The sequence below is a fragment of the Triticum urartu genome, chromosome 3A (assembly GCF_056163025.1).
Source record: "Triticum urartu cultivar PI428250 chromosome 3A, HENAU_Tu73, whole genome shotgun sequence".
Taxonomy (NCBI): domain Eukaryota; kingdom Viridiplantae; phylum Streptophyta; class Magnoliopsida; order Poales; family Poaceae; genus Triticum; species Triticum urartu.
Window position 1 is genome coordinate 9,656,284 of NC_141875.1, and position 12,177 is coordinate 9,668,460.

General features: G+C 40.6%; 1 protein-coding gene across 1 annotated transcript; it reads left to right on the top strand.

Moving 5' to 3' along the window:
* The first annotated feature begins 6,514 nt into the window (after nucleotides 1-6,514).
* Nucleotides 6,515-11,933, top strand: LOC125542335 (CDP-diacylglycerol--serine O-phosphatidyltransferase 1). The gene is made up of 13 exons (XM_048705327.2): nucleotides 6,515-6,776; nucleotides 7,407-7,596; nucleotides 7,812-7,877; nucleotides 8,068-8,127; nucleotides 8,468-8,558; nucleotides 9,332-9,386; nucleotides 9,473-9,552; nucleotides 9,677-9,793; nucleotides 9,868-9,952; nucleotides 10,154-10,245; nucleotides 10,981-11,234; nucleotides 11,350-11,438; nucleotides 11,532-11,933. Exons 2-13 carry the CDS (start codon nucleotides 7,436-7,438, stop codon nucleotides 11,657-11,659), a joined length of 1,278 nt encoding a protein of 425 aa, XP_048561284.2. The 5' UTR covers nucleotides 6,515-6,776; nucleotides 7,407-7,435; the 3' UTR covers nucleotides 11,660-11,933.
* The last annotated feature ends 244 nt before the right edge of the window (nucleotides 11,934-12,177 follow it).

A 12,177-nucleotide genomic window follows, 5' to 3' on the forward strand; every position in this document is an offset into this window, starting at 1 on the left:
ACCACTAGCTCCTAACAGTAGTATTTGGTACGAATCCTATGCATAGACTTTTCTGGTTCTTCTTCTTCTTCTGGGGTAGTATTTTCTCCAGACATCTTACCGTCCTACCACAGTAGCCACGCATTGCTTAAATTAGCAGCCACCGATACATATACCTTGATAGCAGCAGGGCCGTCGATCATGTTGCTTAATTAGCAAGTTGGCAGCCATATGCACAAAGCCAAATGCATGACACATTGCACTCAAACCTTGATCCTAGTCGTACCAAATCACGGCACTAATAGTGCCAAATCTCCTCATGCCGAGGTTATCTTTGTGCGGCTCCAGATAGAAGCTTCCCATCCTCCAATGCCGGGATGCAAATAATGGCAACTTGCAATCCAATGGAGGAACATGGAACAAACTACAATGCTATTATATATAGTAGTAGAGTTGCTGGCTAAGATCGATGGCTCCCGGAGAAAAGAAAGGGTCTCGAACTCTTGTGCATGATTAACTATGCGTAGGCACGGGATGCATGCTAGCTAGCTAGCTGCACGAGAGCATGGCACAGAGTGGCCTTGTCTCTAATCCTCTTCTCATGGATCTCATTGTTTTTAATCGATCCTGGCAATCAGTTCTTCATGTAAGATTTGATTGATGCGACCTTCTCATCCTCCTCCCGGCCAGATGAATAAACAAGTGTTGTGATCTACTGATCTTCTCCCTTTAATGGTGAGAGATCTTGTTCTTAGTTGCTTGCAGCCGATCCATGCTCCATACGGGATTGCTCCCAGATGCAAAAGATAAAAATTACATTGCCATCCCATGATCCGTGAGATAGGGAGAGGAGATAATGTTAACTTGATGAGATGAGGTGTCAGGCAGGCAGGCAGGCAGGCATGCTTCAGATTTCTTCTGTCATCCCCATCATCAGTACAAATGTATAATTGCACTGCATTTTCCATATAATTAATCAAAGTCAAAGTCAAATGTTACTACTATTGCATGTGAGATTATAGTTACTTAGAAATTAATTTATAAGCATGCAGAAGAAGGCAAGTGAGATTCAGAGTGAGGTACTACAAAATGCCTGGAGGAAAGGCAGGCAGAGCCATTAACTGATACATTCTTGGTCGTACTGAATTCAAGCGTGTGTGCTACTGGTAGCTAGCTCAAGCGAGTCCAGCCAGCCAGCCAGCCAGCTAGCTCCTTGGCTGCCATGCCATGGACGGGAGTAGTAATGGTGACCTGAAAGGCCTTCCATGCATGTCTTGAGGGCAGTCGCAGTGGAATGACTTGAATAGCTTTTGGCTCCCTTGTGCTTGGACTACTCAGTGGCCGTACGTACGCGTAGAGATTGGGCTGAGAAGATATGGAGCTCAAGTGCTTGCATGAGGGCTTGAATGTACTGCTCTGCATTCCCAGCTGCATTGCCTGAAATTATTTATGGGGCAGCCACCGTCCAATTCTGACCCTCTGCACTGCAGCATACTCCAGCATATGCAGATTTTTCTTTATTTTCCGCTCAAAATTAGGAGAGAGGAGACACTTTGTAATCATGAGCTAATCCTGGGCTAATCTTGCTGTATTATACTCGTATTAATTATAGTTTTGCCAGCCACCAGCAGACCGGAAGGGCACATGCACGCTATATTATTGCGGCGAAAACACAGGGAGGAACTGCTCAATTAGTAGCGGCATTAGCAGACATGATACCCAGTGCCTAATCCAACGACGCCCCAAGAGGCCAACAATCCGATCAATCTCATTTTTGTCCCGTCAGATCCAGCAAGAGCCAATCAAAGTAAAATATATGGAAAAATGGCAGTATGGTAATGGGCGGGCTCCACTTGTCGGCATGAGAAAAGGCTCTTGTCTGTAGTACTTGAACAACTGGATCCTCAGATTAAAATAAGGCCCTTTGTCGTCACTCAAAGACTTGGTCAGTGTTCATTTCACTTGGCAGTAAATATTTTTCTTGTCGGAACTGATAATTAAGAATGAAAATTGCTCAGGGTTACCACTTGACCGTTTGTTTCTTCAGATTTAAGTTTTTCCTGTCAATTTGACTGTGGATCCACTGGCAAGTTGGTGTCTTCCGACTCGGTTGTTTGACCGAACAATATTTGTCCCCTTGTGAAGAAACTTTGTATTTAAGAATACAGAAAGTTAATGAAACGTTAACTTAGACTCAAATTGTACTGGCTCAGGGTATCTTTCCTTAGTATAATGTGGGGCTATCATACTCCAACCGTTGTTTGTTTTCGTGTACTTAAGTTCTCCTTTTATACTAGAACCTTGTGAACTTAACTTGAGTTGATCTTACTATTTCAATATGGACTATATACTGATCTCAAAAAAATATGGACTACATACTAAGCAAAATAAGTGAATCTATACTCTAAAATATATCTACATACATCCGTATGTAGTCCATATCGAAATTTGTAAAAACGACTTATATTTAGAAACGGAGGGAGTAGATAAAAGAATCAATAAAGAAAATACCTTAATATTAAGATGATACCAATTACTCTATGTCTCTGCACCAACACAATATGTTTGAAAAAGGCTTTGGTCCCGCTTTATATATATAAAACAACAATCATCGACAACCCGATACAAACAAACGTCATCCGAACACACGCACACATCCAAGGCCAGATACATATATATTCCCTCCGTTCCTAAATATTTGTCTTTCTAGAGATTTTAACAAGTGACTACATACAGAGCAAAATGAGTGAATCTACATTCTAAAGTATGTCTATATACATCCGTATGTGGTAGTTCATTTGAAATCTCTAAAAAAAATAAATATTTAGGAACGGAGGGAGTAGGAGATTGGAACGAATGTATTCATCATCAAACGCTTCCTTCATGAGAATATTGATTCATGTAAAAATGCAAACATAAATTACTATTTCTGCTGCAGGAAATAGTTTCTGTTGGCACCGAAAACTCGACCTGTACCAAACAATTGATGATAGATAATTGAGGAGGAGGAGGAATATTCTCCGAGTGCTGGACTAGACGTACTACAGGGTGTGAGTCATTATTATCAAAGGAGAAACGGGAGCATATTTGGTGACAGTACATCATCACATTTATTTAGGAGAAGGCAGCAGAAGCGTTTGTTACTCGCTCATTTTGCTTTGTTTGTTTATATCTTGTCGTTGGTTTGGTAGGGTACACACACATTAACTGGCAGTACAAAGTACGGCAGTACCACTAGTACGTACGTACCAGTGTACGTACCATGCATGAAGGAGGAGGACTCGGTGGTCAGTGGCGCTGGCCCACCCCTCTGTGAGTGAGTGAGTGACTCACTGACAACGCAATATATGCTTCTCGCTTCAGTCCCTCGTCTGGTCCATTGCTTGACCCTCCGATTTTAAAGGCTTGGAGCCACTCATGTCCAATCATTGGTGCCATGAATTTTCTGCATGCAGAAGGACGTCGATTTTTTATTTTATAAAATTGACTGAGGGCCAATTTTCCGAAATGATCCATCGACGAGCTCAGAGTTCAATCTGTTTTCTTTTCTTTTTCAAGCAACCGGCAGAAGTTCTGTCTATTCGAAAAAGCATTGGCATGTTGCCTAGGTCCTTTTGTAGATAGACATCGTGGTTTTAAGATCGTACTCCCTCTGTAAACTAATATAAGAGCATTTAGAATACTAAAGTAGTATTCTAAATGCTCTTATATTAGTTTACGGAGGGAGTACACGCATAAATCTAGAAGATACTAACCCTAAAGCCCGAAAGAGTATGTAGCTAATTACCGAAAAAAGATAGTGTCTGCAAGAACTTCAGGAAAGAACACAATGTAAGTCGACACATCCAGCTGTGACTAGGTCGTGCCATGTGACCCAATAACTATTCTAGAGGGACCATACGTATGAAGTTTAATTACTCCAACCATCTATGGTTTGCCACTCACCAGTCACCCCTGCCACATCCGTATATTTTACAATGTACTTTCATGGAGCATGTTTTTTTTTGTTAAATTATGATAGTCACAATATAGTCTCGTTATAGGGCAGAAAATAATGCAAACACATTTTTTAAACATGTCGAGTGGCTTTGTTGTGCAAATACTATTTGAAACAGTTGAATGGAAGTCTTGTCCACCGAAATGCCTTTTCCAAAAAAAACTTAAAAATTTCCCTTTGCAAACCATTTGGTTTTTCCCTTAGGAATTATTTGCATCGGATTTCATATGAAAATTTTCATTTGCTCCAACATCCAATCACACGTTTTCTCCGTGAAGCAATCTAATAAACCAAAATCCGGTATGATAGATTCAAATGTGTTTGATGGCCCCTTGTTGTCAAATACGAGACACGTCCGTAGAATACAAAGGGGGCACATATTTAAGCCTGCAGTAAACCATATTGATAGAGGTTGTCCTACACCTATCCAATTTCCTAGAATACGACGACCCATCGCCGGAGCTCGTGTGTAAAGCAACTCGATGAGTTAGAATGCCCTAGAGTGTGTCATGTATAACAAGAGGGAACGATCCTTGTTGATTCGACGCTTCTAATCATCATAGGACAACCAGAAAGACGTTGGAGAAGATCAAATACAGAAGTTATTTACACGGTCAAACTCTTACTAGATAGTTGTAACCTCATTTCGCTAGCGTGTGACTTGTCGACAAGCAATTGTGCCTTTTCGGAGGACTATTCCCTATAGGTGTGGACAAAATGAACCAACAAAGAGTGATTTTCTTTGTTTTTTTAGCTACGTTGCTCCACAGAATGCCCAATTATCGTCTTTATTTTCTAGCCTCACAACAAAGACACACTATTTATGCATTCATTAATATGTCCTGATATGCATTGAAGAGACATTTGAATACATGTTTGTAGAGCACCAACAGATCCTGATTTGATATTGTGGCATTTTTGGTTCATCTGTGATTCTTGACTTATGTTTACATGTGCACATGACTATACATTTAGTGTACATTTTTATTTCACCAAGCCAAACAATTTCACATTATTAGTTCAGAATGTAAGTTTCATCTAAGCAGTTTAAATGAGAGATTTTTGTAAGTAGCTTTTTACGTCTACTAATTTTATCTAGTCCTAATAGAAGATACTTCAAACAGATGACATTAACTAGAAACGAAATTTTGTTCCTTTTGACATACAAAAGAGACACGATTGTTTGTAGAGCACCAACAGATCCTGATTTGATATTGTGGAATTTTTGGTGCATTTGAGTCATGACTTATGTTTTCGTGTGTACATGACTATAAATTCAATTTACATATTCACCAAGCCAAATAATATCACATTCTTGATCTAGGATGTAGTTTATCAAATTATTTAAAATGAATATTTTTGTAATTTGTTTTATTTTGTATCATGTACTAATTTTATTTATTTTTAATAGTAGGTTTTTAAAACATATTAAATTAAGTAAAATTGCAACTTTGTTTCTTCCAATCTACCAAGTCTACTAATAGTGGAGTATTGTTTCAAATTTTTAAACAATAAGTATAAATAAAGTGGTAAAGAACAAAGTGTGGTCGCATAAAAAACTTAACCTGTGTACATACTAGAACTCAACTTGTGCACAAAGAGATTTTAATTTTTTCGTAGTTGCAGAAGAGGGCAAAAATATTAAAGGATTTTTAGCCTCCTTTCTTATATGTGTTTCGAACCCGGCCATGCCCATTTCCACAATGAGACTAGGAAACACATTTTTTGTCTCAAAAAAAAGGAAACACATTTTTTGTTTCGTAAATACATGTCTTATATTATTAAATAATAATAATAATATCATATACAACCAAATAACCATGGCAACTAAGCCCATCATCACATAAAAGACCCTATCAAGGGAGAAATTATGACAAATACCTTAGGCTTCAAGATTCTTGCCAAAGCAGCAACGGAACTCCTTAGTGTTGTGCCACTCTCACCGGTGAGAGACAACATCGATAAATTCAGCCACTGAAGCACCCCTCGCCGTCCAAAGACGGGTGGAAAGAGAGGATTCGATTGGATTAGGGTTTTTTTTTCCGGAAAGAAGATCGGATTAGGGTTTGAATATATGTGTTCTTTCCTTCTCTGAAAAGGGCCCCTTGACGAGCTACATGTGGATCAAAGCACACATTTCCGACCTCAACAAACAGCGGACGTTTGCTGGGAGAGATGACATCCGTGAACGATTTTGATGGCAATTTGCGTTGACCGAGCATGGTAATTCTAGTTAACGAGCGTGGCAACTCCACTGTAGTTCTGTTCTTCGCCAGAAAATCACCGTGCTTGCAAACCAAAATTGCCATCCTCTTCACAACTAAAGTTGCCATCCCTCCCAGCGAACGTTTGTTTATTACGGTTATTATTACCATATACTACATTTTTTGTCAAAAGATATCTCATTAGGGCATTGGCATTGCCACACGGGGGGCCTTGACAGCCCACACGGCCGATAGCGAGAGGGTCGTCTCGTCCGTCCCTGGGTCCAAAACAAAGCCAGAACCCCCTTCACCTCGAAGCATCTCCAGTCGTCGAAGTTTGCCAGCGCCGCTCTCCTCTCCTCCCCCCTGATACCACTAATCACCTATTTATACTCCAAGAACCAGGATCAATCTCCCCCCAACGCGCCCTAAATCCCCCCACCACTCTGCCGCCGGCGCATCCATCAGCCCCCCTCCCGCCTCTCTCTCTCGCGCGCGTGCCGCCGCCGTGGCCGTCGTTCCTCCCCGGGGCACCGCGCTCCCGCCGCCGCCTCTCTGCCCCGTCCGCGGTGCTCGGCCATTGAGCCCCCCTCGAGGTATGTGATTGCTGGCCTCCACAGCTCCTGGGCGCCACCACCCGGCACGCCGTCTAGATCTCTCTCTCTCTCTCTCTCTCTCTCTCTGGGACGGACGGCATTGCGAAAAGCTGCTGCCTTTTAGCTTTTGCGGTTTCTTAATTTGGAGGAGGCCGTACGGCGCCACTGTAGCTAGCTACCTAGCGAATCGTAGAGGCAGGTCGTAGCGCTCTGTATCTTTCTTTCTTCTGAATTTGTTTCCTCGCTCAGCCAATCGCGTCCCTCTCAAGTTCCAACGCTCCTCTCTTCCCCCTCCCCTCCCCTGTTTTGGTATTGAGGCCGCCCTCTGGTCGCAGGCAGCAGAGGGCAGACCGCCCCCTTTCTGTTATCCTGGAACAACCAGAGCCACACAAAGGCCTCAGCATTGCTGCTGGCTGTTCATGCTGAATTTAGTTTTTCTCTTCTCGTTTCAAGTGTTTATTTCCGTATGCGCTCTGCTCAATCATTTCTTGATGCCAGATACTAGGTGCTGGCACATTATTCAGTTGCTACTCATTCGTAGGAAGAGTGGCATCACTCTGTTTGCTGTTCTTGAAGGTCAGTAAGACCATGTATTGATTGATCTTGTATGCTGCCATGGACACTTTGCAGGTGGTGATTTTTGTCAAGGTTGTTGTACCATGGAGGTCTACGGTCGTCACAAGCCTACAAGAGAGTATATCGACAGAGGGTGCAATGGTGTAAAACCGCCCAATAATTTCGGCGAAGTTGATCCCTGGACCGCGTGGGCGTACAGGCCACGGACCATCTCGTTGTTACTCATGGGAACCTGCTTTTTAATGTGAGCTGCTGCTGGATCTCTTTTACCTGTGGAATTATTTATTTTTAGTTTCCTAGAGAGATTCTTACCACAATGATGTCAGTAATACATTGCTGGTGGTTGACCTACTATGGCATTTTACAATTGTTTTAAGATCACTGCAAAAAAAAAGAGTTAAAGAATTGTGAAACTGTTGTATGTTTAATGAGCATCTGTTTTATAATTCTTTATATCAGTTGGGCAAGTGGTGCTCTTAATCCAGAAGGAAGCTTCTCTGCTGACCGTGTCTCATCTGTAAAAAGGTATTTTTATTCATGTTATGCCGGAAAAATGATTGTTTCTTAATCACCAACAGAACATCTGTGATAGAACATATCTTCAACTGGGATAATAGACATTCACCGTTATTTTTCTGGCCTTTTATCTGCTAATTCCCATTTGAGTTGGGCAAATCTGAGTGCTCATATATATATTTTTTCATCTTGTCAACAGGGGCGTCTTTGCGATGATTGCTGTTTTCTTGGCTTATTCTTTTCTTCAGGCACCTTCAACGTGAGTTGCAGAAACTATATACCTTATTTTTTAACTCTTATTTCGTACGAGTGGGCATGTAGATATGAATAAGTATATTGTTCACTGCTATGGAGCAGAAGGGAAATGTATTTATGTGTGCTTTATATTTGATCTGAACTTCTCAATATCTTCGAGCTTGCGAAGTATGATCTCTAGTATCGACCATTCAAAAAAAAAGTTTTGTAGTAGCACTAACCAGGACAGCAAAGACTTACTTCATTTCTGCGCCCTGTAAAAAATAAAAGACATTGATTATTGTTCCAGAAGTCGCTGGGGTTTGTACAAACATTTACTGACAGCTACTTCCATTATGATTCAGTGTGCTCATCAGACCACATCCTGCAATTTGGCGCCTGGTCCATGGGATGGCAGTTGTTTACCTTGTGGCCCTCACATTTTTGCTTTTCCAGGTAAGTACAGTTTTGTAAATCTTGTTTGAAAAAAAATGCTTATGCCACTCGATTCTTCGGATTCATGAACCTGTCAAAAGCATTGCTAATTAATGATGGAAAAGTCTCTCAGTTTTTTTTTTTGTACTTAGCACGGGGAATTGCGTTTTACTAGTACTTCGGCTCAGGCTTCACACAAAATAAAGATATGCCATTGCACTGATTAAGAAAACCCGGTGACATTGCTTGGCAATTGGAATATCTGGCAGAGTGTATTGATAACAATAGCGCCAATGCCAAGTGTAATATTACAATTTGCGGCGAATAGATATTAATTTGGAAATAGGATGATAAAGAGAGTAAGACGCAATAGAGAAAAGGGCCAGGGTATCCCTTTTCTAATCATTCTGGTAGCTTATTTATGCAACAGAAAACTCCCCAGGCAGCAATAAGAAAGTGCAATGCTCACCTATTGTCTCTGTGTAGCCAAAATGCAAACAGAAAGCTGTTAGCTCCCTTACTTATTTTATGAAAAAGCAGTGAATTATGTAAGCGCATCTAAGGTGAAAAGTTATTTTCTAAATTTATTAATTGTGTAATATAGCACTTTATCTGTATTTAAACAGTTGTATCATTGCTTTGGTATGATCTTTTCCATATATGTACTTTTGAGTTTTATTGGTGAAAGAGGTCATCGTAATAAGATGCAACGATGTCAAGAAATTATAGTTTAGCAGCAGAGGCAATATTAAACAGCAGAAAGTAATCATAATTTCTTCTATTTCATTTTGCAGACTCGTGATGATGCCAGGCAGTTCATGAAGTACCTTCACCCTGACCTTGGTGTTGGTAAGACAGATGCTATTCCATATCTGATCTAATAGTGGAGCTTTATCTTGTTGAAGGAATCCTTATTTCACACCATTGTCTGACAGAATTACCTGAAAGATCCTATGGAACCGACTGCCGTATATATGTACCTGATCATCCGAAAAGCAGGTTTAACAATGTTTATGTATGATGACTTCATTCACAAACCTGCTACCTTTCCTTGTTCAATTTTGGTCTGTTGTATTTCTCCGATTGATCATGATCTTGGAGATGCTTCAAGTTACTGATCTGAATATAGGTTTTTCTAGGACATCCTTTTTGACGAATTTGTTATTGCCCATATCCTTGGATGGTGGGGAAAGGCTATAATGATACGAAACCAACCACTTCTATGGGTGTTATCAATTGGTTTTGAGTTAATGGAGGTATGTACCTTTTACATATGTGTTCAGTTTTATCTTGAAACAAGATCCCTTATGTAATGTTGTGTGAACTGCAGCTAACTTTTCGACATATGTTGCCAAATTTTAACGAATGCTGGTGGGATAGCATTGTTCTAGACATATTGATATGCAATTGGTTTGGTAAGATTTTTATGTGGTTTTCATTATTTTATCTATATACACAATACCTTTATATGAATTTTGAACTTAATACCTACATTTGGTACATGTCGGCATGCATGTTTTGTTTGTTTTCTTCAATAGATTTAGCTGTTTAGATAATTAAATTTACCTCCTATATTTTACCTCTTCTTGAATGCGGGCATCTTGTCTGTGATCCAGGTATCTGGGCTGGTATGAAGACTGTGAGATATTTTGATGGGAGGACATATGAATGGGTTGGCTTGAGTCGCCAGCCCAATATTATGAGTAAGGTATGCTATTACTAATCTGTGTATAGGAAAATGAGTTGGCCAGCAAAGCAATCAGTCGCATTGAGTTTTTATTCAATATTATGTCCAGCTGCAGCTGATCTTTTATCCTACTCAATGTCATTATAGTACGATGAAATCTAGCGAAGGCAAAAGTTACTGAGAAACCAGAGCAATTCCTTCAATAGTCTGTCAATTAAAATAATTCCTTAGCTTGTCTGGACTAGTTTATGTACAAGGTCAAACTTTTCATTGCAAGAGTTCACATCTCGTATAGTTTATAATGAATTATCTGCAACCACACGAAATACTCTGTAACTGTTTTTCCACTGACCTATGCAACATCTGTTAGTGTCAGTTTTATGCATAAACTCTAGTTAAGATGTATACTTCCAGTTTAAGGGACACGCATTTTGCTGTCAGCTCAGTAATACTTGCACATATTCATACCTGCCATTGACAGTTAGTGGGTTACTAGCCCAAACTAAAGCTTATAACGATTAACCTTTTAAACCTCTTTCTTCATGTCCTGCAAATCCTTTTTTGAATGTTTTCATTTGCACATATATATAGATACAAACAGCCTGTGTAGGTTTAGATTGTGGTTTGCTATGCTTACCTATCCGAATTTTCTATTTGAAGTTGTATGTTCTTGAGCCATATCAGTTATCTGTTTTAGACTTGATGTCGTTAGCCTTGCTCATGAGTTCATTTGTTCAACCTTTTGCCTCTGTTTAGGTGAAAAGGACACTAGGTCAGTTCACACCAGCACAGTGGGACAAGGATGAGTGGTACCCTCTGCTTGGCCCTTGGAGATTCATCCAAGTGCTAAGCCTGTGCGTAATTTTCATGACCATCGAACTTAACACATTCTTTCTTAAGTTCTGCCTCTGGATTCCTCCCCGGAATCCCTTGATTGTCTACCGACTGGTCCTTTGGTGGTTGATTGCGATACCAACCATCCGCGAATACAACACCTATTTGCAGGACAGGTACAAAGTTTGACCCACTAGCTTCAAACTTCATAGCTTATCTTACGTATTCACATAAACATGGAGGCAATCTTGCTGAAAGTAATTGTCTTGTATATGTGATAAATGATTTCAGGAACTCTGTGAAGAAGGTGGGGTCTTTCTGTTGGCTTTCGCTGGCTATATGCATCATAGAGCTTCTGATCTGCATCAAGTTTGGACATGGTGAGTGCTACTAGTCCAGTTTCTTTCTTGGTGCTTGCGGATAGCATGCGCCTTCTTCTGTCATGTTGACCATGTCGCTGGCTTCTGAAACAGGTCTCTTCCCGAAGTCGATGCCGTCATGGCTGATCATATTCTGGACGACGGTGGCCACGCTTCTCACGATGTTCCTTTTTGTGTGGACATGGAAAATTTACAGAACAATGATTAGAAAAAGGTTGTGATTGCAGCCAAAGCCATTGTTTTCTCCGGCCCACACCATTCTTTTCTCCTCCGATTCAATATTGCCGTGTAAATATCCATTCAAATTGTGTACATGTAGCAGTAGCCATTAATCGGTGACCACGAGAAGGTCAGCGTTAGAAATTTCTTGTCGATCCACCAGCAGAAAAAGCCCCCCTTCCTTGCATTCATTCATGTACCCTGTCAATCAACTCTGAAATTCATTTGGTCCGACCTACTTCGATTTAATGAAAGTAATGAAATAAGGTTATTCTGTCCCATAAGTTATCTGATCTAAATTCTGGCCGCGTGTGTCTCGCGATGCCTGCATAGTGTTCTACTCCATTATTATCTTAAGAAAAAGATGATCTCGCTGTTCTTGGTGACACATCGACTAGTAGGTGTGTTCAGAGCTGCAGAATGTGTGAGGCTGTTGGCATGTGAGGTAGTACATGATTAAGTTTCAGTGTAGGTCAGCAGTTGTGTGCCTTTTGTTTTCTGCTGGGTTACGTGTGCCCGT